This window comes from Mirounga leonina, unplaced genomic scaffold, assembly GCF_011800145.1.
Source record: "Mirounga leonina isolate KUSES-001 unplaced genomic scaffold, KU_Mleo_1.0 Mir_201, whole genome shotgun sequence".
Classification (NCBI taxonomy): domain Eukaryota; kingdom Metazoa; phylum Chordata; class Mammalia; order Carnivora; family Phocidae; genus Mirounga; species Mirounga leonina.
The window spans coordinates 13,297,134-13,317,118 of NW_023270504.1; the positions used below are offsets into that span (position 1 = coordinate 13,297,134).

Genomic DNA, 19,985 nt, shown 5'->3' on the forward strand with positions numbered 1-19,985 from the left:
TGGTGTTTAGTGATCTTGGTTGTAAGCTGCAAATTTGTTTGAAGTCTCATGGCCCTTAAATGGTGGTGCTTTCCATCTTGATGGAGTCCCAGATGAGTCTCCGTATTACTGAGGTAATCTGCATTTGCCCTCAGGGCCACCCAGTTTAAGTATTTGCCCACATTGTCCTGTTCTTGGCCCTGACTGAAACCACAATCCTACTTCTCAGGTCATTAATAACTTCTAAGTTATAAGGCTTAATGAACATTACCAAAGAGCAGAGAGGACCAGATAAGTCTTTGGAAAACCAAATTATTTTTAATGGTGACTGTCAATGATGCAATCCTGACAGTATCATACTTTCTGGAGGAAGATTTAAGTGAAGTTAGCACTTAAATGATTCCAAGGAAGAGTCACCAACATAAAGTAGATGATCAAAGGGGAAAGAAAGTACTAAATTTTCTAGAGGTAAGAAACAACAGAAGAGTTGTACTTCCTCTAAAATGAAAAGTTTATATTTCAAGGTGGTGTCCTGAAATATTAGTGGAATGAACGTGAGTACCATTTCTCTAACCCTCATAGACTCGTCGCCATTTTGAGGACTTCTGCTTCTGGCTATGATGTGGTAGTTTATAATAAATCCATGCTTCTTCAAGAAGAAGAAGAAAAGTTGACTTAAAAAAAAAGCTTTCAAGGCAAAACAATTCAGAGGGACTAGGTTCCCAGAGAGAGCAGAAATAAGATACCCCCAAAAGGGTGAGCCAAAGTCCTATGAACTGTTCTTCCCTTCACAGTATTATTTACTGACCATTATTAGCATGGAGCAAAAGGCTAAGAATCTAGGCAGAAGGATGCAGCTATTAGGGAAGCAAGTCAGCAGAAATTTTAGCAATGTCACGAGGCTAATGACACAAAAACTGGAGTTTGGGACTGCCGCCATGGTAGCCAGAACATGAATAACTAACAGCCCAGTGAGAAGGGGGTGGTTTTTCCCTGGAGCCATTTGGAAAATTCTTAAGCTGTATAAAGGCAGAAGATTAAGAACATAAGCAGGAAGCTACTGAAAATCTCATTAGAGTTTTCTACACTGCTCAGAGGTAAAAACTTCGAGTCAGAACATTCCAAGAAGAAGAAGTCATAATAAATACCCCAGACTCTCACGTGAGATTCTAGGAGGGGGCAATCTGGCAACAGAATCAGACAAAAACTATATTCCAGTTTTTTTTTTTTTAAAGATTTTATTTATTTGACAGAGAGAGATACAGCGAGAGAGGGAACACAAGCAGGGGGAGTGGGAGAGGGAGAAGCAGGCTTCCCGTGGAGCGGGAGCCCGATGCGGGGCTCGATCCCAGGACCCTGGGATCATGATCTGAGCCGAAGGCAGACGCTTAACGACTGAGCCACCCAGGCGCCCCAAACTATATTCTAGTTTTGAGTCAGCACAGATTCTGATTAAATGAAGTATTCTTTATCTAAATCATTCACTTTCTACCTGAAATTTTACTGCTCTTAATTTTGATATCGATATTTAGATATTGATCTAAATCTATCAAAGAAATCTATATAAATCTAGAAAGATCCCAGATATCATCCCAGATGGGAGAAATCACATCAAATTTCATTTTGTAGCAAACTTTAAGGCAAGGAAAACCTCCTGCCCACTGTAATGGTGGGTCTTTTGGTTGTTGACCTGTGGGCTTTTCCAAAGGGCTCTCAAAGATCCTGAACTGTATTTTCTCCAAATTTAAATACCTCTTCCTTTCAGTATATATATATATACACACACACACACACTATATATATATATAGCCTTCACACTTCAGTGTGTATATATATATATACACTGAAGGCTTGGAATCATTTAAGTGCTAACTTCGCTTAAATCTTCCTCCAGAAAGTATGATACTGTTAGGACTGCATCATTGACAGTCACCATTAAAAATAATTTGGTTTTCCAAAGACTTATCTGGTCTTCTCTGCTCTTTGGTAATGTTCATTAAGCCTTATATGTGTGTGTGTGTATATATACACACACATATATATATATATATATATGAGGGGGTGAGTGGCATAAAGAGTTGCTTTGAAAAAACTAGTAAATTAGAGTAAATGAAGCATTCCCTTGAACTCCTGAAAGATAATTTTAACAAACACTAAAAATAAAACTGAAATTTGGGAAGTACATCATTAGCTTTTACATTATAAGATGATGCTTCCAGAGGTTATCGTAAATGGTGACACTGATTTCCTACTCATCCAGTAAGTTTAAGACAGGGTATCTAGCATAGCAAACTTGAAAGAATCTATATCATCACATAAAGTGGAAATTTAAGGAACTAATTAGTTATTGAGGCTTTTTCTTCTTAGAACAGTCAAACCAAACACATCCAAGTATGGATCCTCAGAATCTTGTTTCACCACTTAAGATTTAGTTTATTCCATGACTACACACTCAGTGAGTATGAACTCTTTACCCAACATATTACTAACCTGGTCGATTTGGCTTTTTTGAGTTTACATGGTTAGCTGCAGAAACAGCATAGGATGAAGTGAAGGATCTGCTTTTGGTGAGGGTCATCATCACTGGGTTATTCCAAGAATCAGGACTAACAGCACTATAAAGACAGAGCATAAAGAAAAATGAAGAAATTATTCATCAGTTATTGGGATAGATCTTGCCAGAATGCAATCACCATTTCCATAATCGGTTTGCCAATCTGAGTCACGGTCCAGGTTCAGTGACAGGACCACTTTACTTCCAAATGAAAGAATAAGTTATCTGAGCTCAGTTTCTGCTGCAGGGAGACAAGTTAGGCCTCAAACATACTGGGTTGATAAAAGAGGAAAGAACTTTCCTATTTATCCAGTTAGTAGGAACCAGACAATTCTTACTGTATTACTGTAATCATGTTCCTCAAAGATCTTCTAAACCTTGATAAATGTATTAGTTAAGATGCAGGGGAACCTACATTAGTTATGAATGTCATGATGCTCCCTTTATGCTCTTTACTATTTATTATTCTTGTTGTATCTAAGTTAAAAAATTAAGTGCTTATGAAATATTCAAAGACAATATTCTTTGCAGTATTTTCTTATGAAGGAAGGGTTAGCAATAGGCTTTTAGCCTACAATTTCTTTTACTGGCAATACCCTGGAAAGAAAGGGATGATGAGCCAAATCCCCTTGTAGATATGCTATTGATGGACCCTGCTGATAAACACACTGATACTATTTACTGGGAGAAAGGTAATGGACAGTGAGTCTTCATCTAGAAAGTGCTTTTATCAGGATATCCTTGGTTATTATTGTAAATAAATCTGGAATTAATGGATCTATGGAAGGTTGGGGAGGAGAACGTTACACACCCATGTAATTAAGAGGATATAAATTTTGAAGGTGTTCCACACCAAAATTTATCTGCAATATTTGTCATGTAAGATGTATAATCAATAGAATAATTTAAAGCTGTCCCATAACCAAAATGGCTTCCTCTGCTCAAGCAACACTATGCATGCATTGCTTAGAAGTCTGCATGTTAAATATAAACTAGGACATGTGCTAATTTGGAATAGAAGGACTTTTTTAGGGTGCTGCACTGTTTCATACCTCTTGAAGGGAAGAATGCGGAGCATGTGCTTTGCTATAGCCCATATCCTCTGACTATTAGTAAATTTAGGAATGAATCAGATCTGTAACTTGTGTTGAGTTCAATTTAACACTCTGACAAATATGTTACCTCATCTCTTCTCATTTTCCTTTTCATATTTTTCAACTGTTGACTCAGGCATTTAAAAACTCATCTTTTCTCCTAATTCTACTAACAGTTTATAAAATAAATAATAAAATAAATATAAATAATAAAAAAAAGACATTTGAAATACAGAATGAACTCCAGCAATTACCAATGAAGAAAAGCACACTAAATAATATTGGTTTCATATTCTTCTTGAAATCTCATTCTAGCCATTTATTTCAAAAATGCCTAGAACTTGGAAACAATGAAATCAAATAAAACTTGGAACCTGGATAGATAACTACACTAACTGCTTCCTTACAGCGCTGTTCCCTTTCAACTTCTTTTGCTGGACTGAATGACTTACAAGATTTACTGTGAAAAAATTTTCTGCAGTATACATGTGACCTAGGAGTTTTAATTTCTTAGTACATAATACAGTGAGTAGGTTATTACTTTTCTATGTAGACTTTTAAAAGAAAACACCTTAATATTAACTGCATTTTATTATAGTTATGTATTTAATTAATATCACAAAAAGTTCTATTATGAAGGCTAGCCTGAAAAATGCCTATTCCTTTTTTAATACAAACATATAAATATGTTAATTTTGAAAAGTTTTATAAAGTAGAGTACCTTTAATAGATGGGAAATTATATATTCCTTCTTCATATAATATTAATTTATTAAAATACACATTAATAAAACAATAACTCGATATATTTATGTATATGTAGATAGATAGATGTGTGTATGTGTATTTGCATTATAATTTCCTGGCATTTTAGAATATATTGCTTTCTGTGATCCTTGCGACAATTTTCAGCTTTGTATTGACCCTCACCTTCTTGATTCCTGTTTAGATCTCATGAATATGTATGTAATAATTTGGGTATTGGAGATCAAAGTAGCTTAGGGAAACCTTTACTTAGTCACTTCATTCTGAAAAAGGGAAAATTTTCTACATGTCTTCTGTGGAAGATCTCAATCCCCTTCCACAAAAGTAGATTTGATAATCTTAGTTCTACTCGTAACAACGTCATCCTAGGTCTGAAAAGTCTTACCAGATCCTGAGGTTTTTTGTTGTTGTTGTTTGTTTTTAAACCAAGTTTACAGCCTCCTTTCTGCCTACCATACAGAGGCAGGGGACAGTTCCAAGGCTGAGCTGGAATGACTAGAGTATGATTTATTTCAGACTTTTTGATTTATCTCAAGCCTATTTTTTCTGAAGTACCTACTGGTATGCTTCTACCTAATGCTTCTACCTCCCCACTGTGCCACAGTTCCCTTCTCCTAAGGATTCCTTGCAGTGGGTACCTAGGCTCAGACAAGGACCTGCTCCTCAGGACATGCATCTCTGGGTGGCAGGGCCAAGGTCCTTCTGTTCTTCAGTCCAGTGTCCTTCCTATGCAGCTGTAGTTAAAACTACCCAGGAGTCAGCCAGCTAAATAGCAAAGGGCATGTAAGCTGAGGGCTGCTCCTAATTTTCACTTCCCTCTCTTGTTCTTTTGATCACTGCAGTCCTCAAAGTCCTCAAGAGAAAGACACACAGGAAGAAAGGAAGAAACAAAAGGGCTGATGGGAAAAAAACTACAAGGGCTAAACCTCAAATCAGTTTTGAAATCAATCAGTAGTGTTACCAATCGGTCTCCTAAGTGGAGGTTTTAACTTTGGTTTACACTCAGGGCTGGAGGTGATCTGTGGCTATCTTTCCACTGTTTTCCCCCGTGACAAAGAAGGAGTCAACCAAAACCAGTTGTATTTAATGGTGGTACCATTGCCACTTATATATGGTTTCCCCTCCAGTTCTTCAGAATGAATTTCATTTCTTCATAATGGTGAAAATTTGTATCATTTTCAGATTTTATAAACAGGACATTTATAGGACAGTGAAATAAGGAATTAAATTAGACAGGGGAAAACGTATCCTCAGGCAAGACAGCTGTAAGTATTTCTTGGACAAAGAAAATGCGTGGGATTGGACGCTCTTCCTTATCTATTTTGAAAATATTTGATTATGAGCATTTATTTCATCAAGCAGGATGACAGGATCCCTGGGAGTTAAGCTCATAAAAGTTCTTGAAACCTTCTTCGTGATAATTTCAATTACAGTCCCTAATGTCATTTAACTAAGAAGAAAAATGTACGAGAAATGAGATTTGACCAGAAGTAACAAATGATTACAGAAAGAAAGGAGACGTTTATGCACAAATGGATTTTTGGCAGAGTCATTGTATGTTAAGGAAATCACGGAGCATTAACTATTCTATGACAGAAATCTTGACAAGGTGTGTTGGTAAAATAGCCTCTCTAAAGATATACGCTGAGAACAAAATTCATTTTCTTAAGGAACAAGTATTTAATGAGGATCCACTATCACTTATCAGTATTTGCTGCTGTAGACACTGATAATGGTCAATATTTTCAGAGGAAAATATCACTAATGACCTATAATTTCGACCTTCAGGAAAAGTCCACGAAACAGATTAGGTAACCTTCTCCTGTGGTGGCGTTTGACATTTTACAAAAGCCCAGGTAATCAGATGGAGTGAAAGTACACTGATACGTGAAAGAAAGAATCATTTGGGTTTGCTTCTGATTCTACAGGTTCATTAGATTATCCAAGTTAATATGGAAGAAACCAGTTACACGTATTTTTAAATGGCAAAGCAAGAAAAGTTAGTGATCATTAAACTCATGATTTGAAATGTTTCCATTTCTCTGCCAGTCTCAAAATGGTGCTTTATTTATATTCAAGCCCAAGATCAGGAGAAAATTACTTCTAATATTGCCATCATGGAGTTCAACAAAGATGTGGTTATTTTTCAGTCATTAGGTCATTTAATAAAGCTGATGCAAATATTTCAAAAACCTGAAATCATATGGGAAATGTTCTCAAAATTATTGAATTCATATAAAGCATGCTATTTTTATTCTAACTAGAAAAGGACAAACACAACGGTGTTTCCTCCAAAATTCTTTCTAGATCTTGGGGCACCTGGGTGGCTCAGTTGATAAGTGTCTGCCTTTGGCTCAGGTCATGATCCCAGGGTCCTGGGATCGAGCCCCGCATCGGGCTCCCTGCTCCATGGGAAGCCTGCTTCTCCCTCTCCCTCTCCCTCTCCCTGATGCTTGTGTTCCCTCTCTCGCTGTGTCTCTGTCAAATAAATAAATAAAATCTTTTTCTAAAAAGTTGTCCTCTAGGGGCTCCTGGGTGGCTCAGTCGTTAAGCTTCTGCCTTCGGCTCAGGTCATGATCCCAGGGTCCTGGGATCGAGCCCCGTATAGGGCTCCCTGCTCAGCGGGAAGCCTGCTTCTCCCTCTCCCGTTCCCCCTGCTTGTGTTCCCTCTCTCATTGTGTCTCTGTCAAATAAATAAATAAAATCTTTAAAAAAAAAAAATCTTTCTAGATCTTAACGCTGTCTTTCCTTTAGCTTTGGTAATTCTGACTTAAATCACGCTGTAAAATTGTAATTAATATGCTAAATAAAGTTTGTTCTATTTTTAAATTAAGATATAATTGACATATTAGTTTCAGGTGTACAATATAGTGATTCGATATTTGCATATATTATGAGATAATCAACAAAATAAGTCTAGTAGCATCGATCACCACACAGTTACAAAAATATTTTTCTGGTGATGAGGACTTTTAAGATTACTCTCAGCTACTTCCAAATGTGCGATGCAGCATTATTAACTATAGTCACCATGCTGTATGTTATATCCCTGTGACAATTATTTAAAGCTGAAAGTTTGTACCTTTTGACCCCCTTTACCCATTTGGCACACCCCACCCCACCCCCAGCTCCTGTTTCTGGCAAACACCAATTTGTGCTCTAAATAAACTTTAGATTACCAAATGTTTGAACATATCCAGATGCTCTTAGGATGACAATCTACTTTTTGATCTGATCTTTCGCCTTTCATATAATGTAGGAGAACTGATCTGGCGGGCTGGGGGGAATCTAAAAACAATTTGCAGATGTCAGGTTGGATGCCTTTGATTTCAGAATCTCAATATCAATCACAGTCTAGATAAAATCTAGCTCACCACTACTCTGGGCTTGCTCACCTCTTCCCATCCTCTCACCCTGGCAGGCATCACCCCAAGTCACGGTTTCCATTTATATTTAAGACCAAGCAACACAATTTAAGCCTAATTATCTGATGTTAATCCACAGAGTGCTTTGCATTTAAAGCATATACCTTCTTCATTTTCAAAGCTGGCCTCCAACCAAACATAACTGGTTGGGCCACTTTCCCTCTGTAATTTATAATTCCTTTTGGCAAGTAACTTCTCTAAGAGATGTGAAACCAACAGGAGCATAGCCTAACCTTGATGAAGATGCTTCATGCAGTTTGATGCTAGTGCTCCGGTCCCTCCGTACTGGGGCAGGCTCCAAAGTGGGTAGGCCTGTGGCTGAGGTGGTGGTTGTCCAAGTTGATGAAACCCGTCTCAACAAACCAGGAGGCAAACTCCTTCTCAGGCGCTAGGAAGGAGGAGTGTTGATTTTATCACCAAGCATATTTTTGATCACTCATTATAAAATACAATGGAAGAAAATGGGTTTTTAATTGGAAGTGAATTTATTAAACCATATTGGCTGAATATTACCTGTCTGAAAAGTGGGTGCTCAGGAGTTCAATAAAAGAATATTATAAAATTAACATTTGGGGATCTTCATTTACATGATGATTGTAATATGGAATTATAGGAATGAAAGTCACTTACCTTTGGGAGAACCTTTGGGAAAACTTAAAACTTTATCAGTTCAATGGGATATACACGCTTATCCATGTATTATATTAGTTATTATGAGCAAAAGTTTTCCCTCAAAGTCATCTGTTTGGGGCATGGATTGATTTTTATCATCTTGCAAAACAGTCTCCATACCAAAGTGTTTATTAATATAATTTTAATTTCTTGATTTGCAAAAGGCAGGAGCTGAATCTAAGAGTGTAACTCACAAAATGCACCACTTTTCTTGTGGCTAGCAAGACTTAGACATCAGGCATAAGCGTAATATCATCAGTACCAACTCTTCTTAACAGAAGAGTCTGCTGGTTGACCTGCAACCCTCTCATTACTATTTCTTCTCCTATGATATCCCAAACAGGATATGTGGCATCAATGTTAGAGAGGCAAGATTCTGAGCTTACCAGGATGAACACCAGCCCTCTAAAGAGGGTCTTCACCTTAAAAATTAAAGTGAAGGTATTCTTCTGATACAACTACAGCAATATGGTTATAATAAGTAGAAGCTCAATCCATTTTTATTTGTGGCTAGCTATTCCTAGCAGACCAATCATGTAGACATTCTTTTCAAAGATGCATCCTGGCCTCCTGAAGATAACAAAAGCTTTTGAGAAGTATATGGCACCTTGAGGTTCAAGAATAGCTCAGATACTAGTTTCCCGTATTTCTTAAAGATCTGAATATGCATCTTTGAAAGTAATTCAATAGTAAGAGAAAAGGTCAAGCACTGTAAATACCAGGACTGATGCCTGAAAATCTCACTAACTTCATGTCTATTTTGAGGCTGAATGGAACCAGTTAATCTCTCTCCATTCCTTGACTGTCACATCATGCTTAGCCATAGCTTTCTCAGAGACTAAGATGTTCAAAAAGAATCATGTAAATACCTAATTGACAAAGTTGTGCGAAACACACATTCCTCAGATAAGAGACTCACAACAGCTAATTCATGGGTGTTACTGACTGACCACCAGCTTGAGAGGACAGATGCCTGTTTACCAAACAGATAACCGTGCAGGATGTGCTGGAGAGGACTTAAATTCTGATTTGTTTTCAGTCTTTAAAACAACCCGTTTTCAATTAATGCAAGGTCTAAGCTGGGTATAGGATCCCATTTCCTACAGCTTACATTTGTAAAACTCTTATATCTTACACATAAAAAGAAGGAATTTACAAATCACTAAGGCCATCTTTTACTTTAAGCAATCCAAAATCAATTAAAACTGTTTGAGTTCAAAACTTCTTGGATTTGGGAAAGCCAGGAGGGCACTGTGAATGATATCACACAAAGAAACCATGAGCAGCGGATCTCTGGATTTCAGAGGGCAAGGGATTTTAAAAAGAACCCACACTAGAATGGGAGCAGGGACTTTTGCCTGCCCCCCGCCCCTCACTGCTAAATCCCTATCCCACAAAACAGAGCCTGACATATAGACATAAAAACTTCTTCAAAGTCGGAATTAAAAAAAGGTAAAACTTTCATTTACAGAAAGCTATGTTTAAGTCTTTATGTTTAAATTATTACTTTGATCACCATGATCAACACATCTTCACTGAGTCACTGACATGACTCTGCATCTGGGTTTGAGGGTAACAAGAAACAGACCTAGAAGGCAAAAGAAAAGATTTAACCTTTGCAGGGATAGGTCATTAATACCTACCTTGGGAATAGCCAGCTTGTCTTTTTCAGAGCTTTCCTCAGAATCAGAACAGGTGTAATTTTCACTGAAGGAAACAACAGGATTCATGCGGGGCTTGTGAATAGCCTGGAAGGTGAGCTGGGTGTTGAGCAGGTTGCTCACTGCCCTCAAGGATGTGCACACGTTGGGGGGCAGTGAAGGGTCTGCCAGGAGGTCGGTAATGAGGCCATGAGCCTCACCCATCACGGCAATATCCACAGTAATACTGGTTCCTGAAGACTGAGACACCAAACAGAGGAACAAGTGAGAAAAGGCCTGAAGCTGAGGCACACACACTAAAATGGGGCTCTTTCCAAAAAATGGGCTGATTGACTCTTTCAGGTTGTAGTAAAGGAACATTCAAATCACATTTCTGTTTCAAATTTTGCCAAAATTTGCCATGGCTTTTGCCATTTTTGTGTTCCTGGAATGTTTTTTTGATGTTAGAACTTGGAGAGGGGTAGGACATATTTGAAGAAATTAAAAAGATAAACACTAGTTTTTGGAAGTCAAGAAGTTGGGGCACCTGGGCAGCTCAGTCAGTTAAGCCTCTGACTCTTGGTTATCAGCTCAGGTCGTGTTCTCAGGGTTGGGAGATGGAGCCCTGCATTTGGCTCCTCGTTCAGTGGGGAGCCTGCTTGAGATTTTCCCTCTCCCTCTGCCCCCACTTGTGCTCTCTCTCTCTCAAATAAATAAATCTTAAAAAAAAAAAAAGGCAAGAAGTTTCAGAGAACTGAAAAAAACTATCAGCCACTCCTTATGAAGAGCTCAACATTTTAATGCATATTATTTAGAAATTTCATTCTAAAAGTTTAACATTAATATACTGTAAACTTTTAATTTTAGTAATGTTTTAATGTTTAGTAATTTTTAGTAAAATTTTAAAGTAATTTAAGTCTTTTAAGCCTGGTATATTGTAGTTATTTTTTTTTTTAAGATTTTATTTATTCACCTGAAAGAGAGAGCGAGCACACGAGGGGGAGGGGCAAAGAGAGGGAGAAGCAGACTCCCCGCTGAGCAAGAGCCCAACTTGGGGTCAGTCCCAGGACCCTGGGATCATGACCTGAGCCGAAGGCAGATGCTTAACTGACTGAGCCACCCAGGCACCCCTATGGTAATTACTCTAATATTAGAGATAGGCCCAAAAAGCCTTTGACTTTTGATCAGATTCACATGTTATCCCTCTTCTTGTGGTTGGTAAGAATAGCAATTTTAGTTCTGGTATTTTGTGGCACATCTGTCATATTTTCTAAACTGCCTATCAGACTGACAGTCATTACTCTCTATTTGCTGAAGAAAGGAAAAGCACAAAAAACAGAGGACAGGATTGCTCCCCACTCGGCTGCTCAGGCCAGAATGCCGGCAGGAAGGCATGAGAGCAAGGGAGAGTATGGGCAGAGTCAAGGCCAAGAGGGTAGAAGAAGCTTCAAGACAGCATATAGAAGAACATTAATGCTGGAACATTGCCACAGTATGAGGCATGAGGAATCCACATAACTCCATAACTGCAGTTAGCGATCAGGGTGCAGATGCTGGAACTAGGCTACTTACGTCTAAATCCTGTCTCCTAACCCTACCACTTTCTAGCTGCATGATCTCCGGCAAGTCACTAAGATTCTGTGCTGTGATTTCTGCATCTATAAAGTGGATACAGTAATAGCACCAGCTTCAGAAGGTAATTCTAAGAATTAAATGGGGTAATATACGTAAAGCACTCAATACTGTGTTGACAACTATAAGTGCTCAATACTGATAATGGTATAAATAATAATTACAATTCTGGAGTTTTTCAATAAAAGGCTGTTAGAAGTTTGGCTATGTATTTAGAAGAAAAGTTTAGTCATTCTCTCACAACAGACTTAAAAATAAACTACAGAGAGATGAAAAATTTAAACATATAAGATTATAAACTTATTATAAGAAAATAACGGAGTAAGTTATAACATGGGAATGTTAAAAAATAATATGAATTCATAAACTGTCAATGAAATATATGACAGATCTGACTAAAGGCATAAGCTCCTACATAAGAAAATATACCATAAGCAAAGGAAAAAAAACAGTGAGAAAATATTTGTCTCACAGAGAAGACAAAACATATCCAAATGAAGAGCTTCTAAAAAAAAAATCAATGAAAGACAAATTTGGATAAAAGGAATGAATAGACAACCTAAACAAAATGTAAATAATCAAATGTATAAAAAGCTACTTGCCTGCCTAATATTTAAAATACAAATTAATATAATGAAAACTTTTACTCATCAAAGTGGCAAAATAATAAAGGATTGATAGCACCAAGTATTAGTAATAGTTTGGGTAAGTGAGCAGTGAGTCAAAATAACCCAGTGTTTGTGAAAGGGCATTTTTCTGAGTCTATCAATTTGTCACTTAAATGTATATACTCTATGATCCAGGAAAACAATGTTGACAGACATGTAAAGAAAAACTGCAAGATGTAAAAATATGAGGACAAAGACATAAAGAGCAATAGCTCTCTGACAACAACCAGAGAACTCAGCCATAAATGCACATCGATAGAAAAAATGATACAAAGAAAGTTGTAGTATAACTATATTATAAGGTGGTATATAGTTTTTTAAAAGATTTGGGTAGATCTATAAACGATTACTTGAAAAAACACATATTGTTCACTGGTGGGGAAAAATATGCCATCAAAAAAGTGAGTATGTATTATTTTCTATAATTGGAAAAATATAAAAATTATGAAAACACCCAAAATACACAAAGATATATAGCCTTAGACCACTATAAGTAATGGATAAATTTTTCTGTAAAGATATGATATGGAACAGTTATGTCTTTTACCATGGAATAATAATAGTAACCATCATAATCACAGTGACAGCAACATTTGCTCAGCACAAGTCTACAAAGTACTTCATTTACTAACTTCAGTTTTATTAGTAAAAGATAACCTGCCAGAATCCTAATCAGATAGCTGGAATAGGGAAACATCAGACCGCAAACAAATACTCTGGTTCTAGAGCTTAAGTGCTGAGCCAGTACACCAAAATAAGATAAAAAATTCTTTTTTATCTTATGTTCCTAAATATATCTGTAATTATTTAATGCTTTATGTGCTCTCTGTGCCATGCTCTTCCCTGTTTAGATGCCTAAATATCTATTATGGACCGACATAAAAATTCAAGTGTAATGTTAATAGTTTTCGGATACACAATCATGCATACTTCACCTATGTACCTACATTGTCAACTTCAAAAATGTTCATGAGAAATGCCACCAAACTAAGTTAACATTCCCTTTTGGAAACACGTATTTTCAATTGCACCCCTAATTATGATGCTTCTAAAAAATTCACTCAGCGTGACCCTCTGAAAGAGTAATATTTATTCCTATCCATCCACTTAAAAAATGACAATTTAAGTCAAACTGTTTTTAGGACATAACTTTTTCAGACTTTCTGACAGTGACATCAACAGCTTATGTTCCAATAATTAATAATTAAAGAGGCTTTCTCAAAATGTTCTTGCTATACAAAATTTACAAACCTAGTAGAGCATGTTCACTGATAATCTGAATGAAAACTTTTAATGAATTATTGGTGAGAGAACAAGTCTTTTTTATAATACTCTAATTTTATGATTTTTAAATAACATTTTCTTTTTTAAGTACTAGATGCATTTCTGATATACTCAGAAAAAACAAATATTAAAAATTTTTAAAGGAACTTTAAAATGCAAACAGAACTGAAAACTCAATCTCCTAAGTCATTGTTAGTGCTATGTAAGAATTTAGAAAAGAAGCACATTATGTATTTTAATGCTATTTATGCCAGAGCTTTGGCCAAGGCAAAGGTCTTCAAGCAAAAACAAAGCAATATTCATGCCAGTAAGAAGTAAATGATCCATACTGGAATTGGCTAAGAAACCAAAGTGGACATTTTTACTATTGAAAAAGTATACTTTAACGAGGTATACTTAATACGGGAATGAAATCAGGTCTTTGCTATACTGGCTTTCTGATTCAAGACTAGAACTGTACAACGGTCAAAAGTTGCATCACACATAGAAGTTATCACCACTTTTTGGCTCAAATAACTAAAGGCTTCAATGAGGCATAAAATCTAAAACCAACAATCAGATTTGCTTGCCACAAAATTGCCAAGACTAACCACACATGACAGATGGGCCCCTATTTCAATAAGCAGCAGTCAAGTTATAAAGACACAGGAGAGTCCAAGGAGTAACTATTAAGGAATTTTAGGGGAGAAGGGCTTTGGTTGATAGCAGAGTTTTTTCCTCAGATGATACAAAATACGAAAAAGAGTGACTCACACGGAGGGTATTGCCATACCCTATCCAACTTTGAAAATAATGTAACTAAATTTCTAAGTATACCAATAAATACTCAGAAATATTCCATTTAACTGGTGAAATCTTAGTGAATACATAGTAAAGGTTAAGTTTATATGAAAGCCACTTTAAAGGAAAGTCTTAAGCTAACAGCCTGAAATCATCTTTGAGTGCAGTAATGAACTATACTAAAGCATAAAACCACAGTTGAGTCTTTTTATGGTAGAGCTAAAACAAATCTTTTCCTTTTTTTTTTTTTTTAAAGGGACCAAGCAATATAAGACATTCTACTTTGCAAGCTCTCCTTATAATATTTATATTTAACGTTTAAGAAGATGCAAGTATAATTCCCTGAACATTATTTAAATGACAACCAAATTTGGATCGCTACCTTTAAATAGAAAATCTGGAATTTAAGTCTGATAGACAGTGAGGAAAGTGTGGTTTTATATGTTAAACCAAAAATAACTGATTCCCTTGGTAAATCCACCACTTTTCAAAGCGCCCAGTTTTTAAAATATTTTCCCTTCTCCCCATTATCTCCGTCCAGTCTACTTTACCATCTCTAGGATGTGAATACATAGATGCCTTGCTATATAATATGATCTAGTTGCTTCCAAGTTACTTTACTCATTGTAAACCAAAGGCCGGGAAAATCTGGAGTTATACATAAGAAGTTAAAGAAATAATAACAAATACACTTATAAACACCATTAAACATAACTCCTAGAATACGCATGTATTAACTCAATTATAGGAAATTTGTTTTCACTCTTACTACTGCTGTGCTAAAACTCTGAAATTACACTATTAGTATGATAAAAGGGAAAGCTTTGAATATGTGTAGTGGTCAGAAAGGATGTGCCCTTTGTGAAGGGCACCCAAGCTTCTAAATTACCCTCAGAGGCAAATTTTGAAAAATTCCAACAAATAAATTCATGTAATCAAATTACTAACAGCATGTATGTAAAATAAAATCATATATCTTTAAGTAACATGCCGGATTATTTACTGCAGCACTGTGTTTGGGTTTCTGTCAAATTATTATTCAGAAATGGGGAATTTCTAAAAGGAATAATTGTTAAACAGTTTTAGGAAATAACTACAGGAACAAGGTGAATGAAAACAAAGAAGCCAACAAACACCATTTCGTTTAAAGAACGAGAAGATGCTCAGAGGACAAATCAGAAAGGGACTGGGAAAATTGAGGTCAACAACAATTTGCTATTCAAAATGATCAGGGAGGCTATTTGGTGTAGAAAGTGGGCTGAAGGTAATGCATCTAATTCCTGATGAATTCTGTCGGAGGCAGCACCATGAACAGTCAAGTTATAGCTCTTCTTCCTACATATTTTGAAGCAAAGATTAAACTGATAACTTAGTCAAATAGATTACATACATCCCTGCTTAGAAGTGGAAGATATATAATAACTCTCAAGTCTTCTGACTCAGTGAATTAGTGAATCATCTGATGAGTCATTTGCTTTGGAGATCAATTTATTCTGACTGGAATAAATAGAATTAGAAGCAGTATAAAAGCCCCTCTTCATAATTCTACATGAAACCCAAAGATAGGTTACAAATGCCAAAGAACCGTAATCGAGACAATTACCTACATAACTTAGTTGAGATGCTGTATGCCTTGAATCAGACCACTGTTTTGTTTAATATTTTAACTTAGGATGGTTTCCAAAACTGACCGCAGATTTACTCTAGGCAATATTGTATCCATTGGGGGTACACAGTCCTCCCCTTTGCAAAAATCAGAAAACTGGGTTGGATCTTCCTAAGGTCCTTTCCAATTCCATAAATCTAAAGCATTTTGCATACACACACACACACATACATCAAAGAAGAAAGAAGAAAATGATTTTAAAACTTATTTCCTGGCACCAGTAAGCATTTTAAATTTGTTAAGACAATTTAAAAAGTATTATGTAGGGCGCCTGGGTGGCTCGGTTGGTTAAGCGACTGCCTTCGGCTCAGGTCATGATCCTGGAGTCCCGGGATCGAGTCCCGCATCGGGCTCCCTGCTCGGCAGGGAGTCTGCTTCTCCCTCTGATCCTCCTCCCTCTCATGCTCTCTGTCTCTCATTCTCTCTGTCTCAAATAAATAAATAAAATCTTTAAAAAAATAAAAATAAAAAGTATCATGTAGACAGAAAATGCTTTGTTTCACATTGCTAATCATACCCAAGCTCTACCTTTTAACTTATGATTGAGTCACTGATGCTGTCTCCTTTCTATATTAAAATGCCTAGTGTACACAGAGTGCTTGGGGGGGAGGGGTGGAGAGGCTACTCCCTGGAACTTCTACATACTTCTACTCCCAAGAGTTGAGCTGTACGTTTGCCAAGTGTCAGTTTCCTTTGGTCCCACATCTGTTCAGGCCAGTTGTATTTTGTCACTGTAAATTACTTATGCTGATAAATATCCATAAACCAGTGATAACATGAGTAAAAAACGGAAAAGTTGCTTTAAAAACGAAGTTGAGGGTGCCTGGGTGGCTCAGTTGGTTAAGCGACTGCCTTCGGCTCAGGTCATGATCCCAGGGTCCTGGGATCAAGTCCCGCATCGGGCTCCCTGCTCTGCGGGGAGCCTGCTTCTCCCTCTCCCACTCCCCCTGCTTGTGTTTCCTCTCTTGCTGTGTCTCTCTCTGTCAAATAAATAAATAAAATCTTAAAAAAAAAAAACAACGAAGTTGAATAGCTTTAAAGACTTCATAAATACATTTCATCAAAGTGAGGTCCCAGTATCGATTTCTGTTAAGTAGGGAAGGTACGACTGTAAACATCCCAAAAGAAAATGATAACCTATCTGAAAGATTTGAACCCAGAATGCTTTCAAGTACCTAAGTCACTTCCACTCTGGAATAAATTGGAACTGGCAGTTGGGTACAATGAAGCACCACGTGGTACATGGAAGAAAGAGAACTTCTCAGACGTGCTCAAAGAGAAACATTCTTGGCTCTTCATCAAAAAGGCTCGTGAAAGCCTGCATATTTCTATGTAGTAAGTTAAATATATTACAAGAGGTACAGAAAATAGAGGTCAAAGTTGTATAATTCTCTGCTTTAAAACTTTTAAAATCAACAGAATGACTACAGTCCTGATTCTATCTGTTAAAAGAGCTCCACGCCATTTTAAACCCAACACCTTTCACTTGAAAGCCCTCCAGTGAAAGGAACCATTCATAATAAATAGTTACGTCATAGCTATTCGTTACCACCCCTGAAACCGGGAGGAGAAAGTAAGGTTTGGTTTACGAATTAGCACATGGGGTGCAAAAAGGAACAAGTGCCTTTTTTTGTCATGTATGTAAAATGGAAGTTTGTATACGTGAGAAGTTGGAAAACAAAGTTATAAAGAACCAGGATAAAAGAGAGGAAGTTGTACTTATTCATCAATATCAAATTTTTATTTTGGGAATTAGAACATGGGGCCTTTAAGAGCAGAGGCTCTAGAGTCAGTCTGGCTGCATCCAAATTTAAGATCTGTTGAGATTTGCAAAACATTTATGTATCTCCCTTGCTCGTTTTCTTATTTCTGAGCAGGGGATAATAATAAAATTGACTGTATAGTATTGTTGATGATTAAATGAAATCATGCACATAAAGACCTCAGCAGAGGTGCTTGGCCCACAAGGCATGTTTGATAAATATTATATATCACCACCATTATTATTACTGCACAGAAAAAACTGTGGTAAAGGCTGCACATCGCACATGTTTGTCTTCAACATCTACTGGGCCAGTAGTTTGTTCATAAATGAAATGCAGCATAGAGACAGAATTTCTTCCTCAACAAAACCAAAATCACCAAAACAAAAACGTGAATACTTTCATTTCTTATTCTAGGTAAATCTACAGATCGTACTCCCTATTCCCATATACTCTAAGAGTTCTGAGATTAATTTTAGGCTCTCAGAAAGTAATTGTACAAAGATCCTGGTTTCAGTTAATATGGTTGATTGCACTGGTATAATTTATAACACAGTATGTGAAAGGAATTCTAAAAGCAGGCATTAGCTCCATTGTTGGAAGGTTGTTGTTTTGTTTTTTGTTTTTTTCTTTCTATTTAGTCATCCTGGGAGGCACCCTGGGAGGCAAACATAGCATGGGAAGAACATTCTCAGGGTGAAGAGGGAGTTGGGATAAGAGAGGAATAAACAGTGTGAGGGATGACACATAAAAGGAAAGAGTCCCTGGGACTGTTCTTACCCAACTTTGGTCCTCAATGCTGGGAAAAGATGCTTGTTGGGTTTTTGGGAGTGGTCTCCTACATCTCTAAAGCACAGTTTGCCACCCCGACGCTCCACAGCTTTCTCTGGGAGGCTGCCTGTGGTACCAGGGAGTAGCATCTTGGTCTCTAATGTACTAAATTCACTTAGAAGGTGAGCTGGATTGGTAAACGGTCTTTGGTGTATTACTGGTTCTGACCTCAGAGCCAGCAAAATTGCATATGTGTTTATACTTTCATAGGACCCATTTATAATTTTAGACTTGAAGTTGGTTGGGAAATTTTTTAAAAATGAAATCATGTGAAAATTTTGCAGTAACTCATTGTAGGCTGAACTTTGGCTAAATGCCATCCTAAGGAAGCAGATGTTTGCTTATTTTAATTTTCTGGCAGGGAATATGAGTTTACATTTGGATTTTCTCCTTAAGATAATATATACGTACAGTAGGAGGAAAACATATAGGGCCCTTCATCAAGCTGCTTTCCAACATCTCTGTGGGCCAGCCGCATGGGAGAGGTGAGGCATAACAAAATGCAGCAGTTATCAGAATTCTTAACTTTCTTCTCTTTTGATGTTCAAAGAGCACTCCATGTTACCAAACGGGATACAGTATGCGGCCTTGTGTCCTCATAGATTTCCCTATAATCTATCTGTAATTAAGCCAAAAATTGTTAAAGCAGTCCCTCTGTTTTCTAAGTACCTTCCAGACACTAGCAAATTTGCTCAACAGCCTCAAAAATAACAATTAACACAGAATACTGTTTTTGTATTTAGGAAATAAAACATACTTATTAAATCACTTACTCTCGTAAGCACCCATATTGCTAAAGATAACCTTAGCTGCCTTTGACTTCCAGGCTGGTTCTGTTTCTTCTAATTAGAAAAAGATGAGGTGGCTGGTGAAAGTATGAGGAATTCAGGTAAGGAGCTGTCCCTCTGACTCCTCACGCAAATGAAGGCAGGAAGGCTTGGAGAGTATAAATTGCTATATAAATAAAAAGCATTATTATATCTGTTAGTGGAAGAAACCAGATTTTCTGAGGAGTTTAGAAATATAGAAAAATTAAGAATCTCTGAAAAGAGTATGAACTCATAAAAGCTGATGTATGTTGATGGTCTTTGACTTGTTAGGTTTTGAGAACTGCTGTTGAACTTGAACTTGAGATTTGTTTGCTTAGCCTAAAAACAATTTCAGTGAACAACAGATGGCAGTATTCTGCCTTTTTAAAGAACCCTAATCGTCGGAAGATCTTTTTGAATGAGC

The 19,985-nt window shown here is 36.9% G+C and overlaps 1 protein-coding gene across 1 annotated transcript in view; it reads right to left on the reverse strand.

The window, feature by feature from the left end:
• PDE3A (phosphodiesterase 3A) overlaps window positions 1-19,985 on the reverse strand; it is a 320,879-nt gene that overhangs the window by 52,741 nt on the left and 248,153 nt on the right. Inside the window, exons 3-5 of the mRNA XM_035028117.1 lie at window positions 10,132-10,389; window positions 8,050-8,204; window positions 2,470-2,594 (exon numbers count right to left, since the gene is read on the reverse strand). Of these exons, the coding sequence (XP_034884008.1) occupies window positions 2,470-2,594; window positions 8,050-8,204; window positions 10,132-10,389 (538 nt within the window). The remainder of the gene's footprint in view (window positions 1-2,469; window positions 2,595-8,049; window positions 8,205-10,131; window positions 10,390-19,985) is intronic.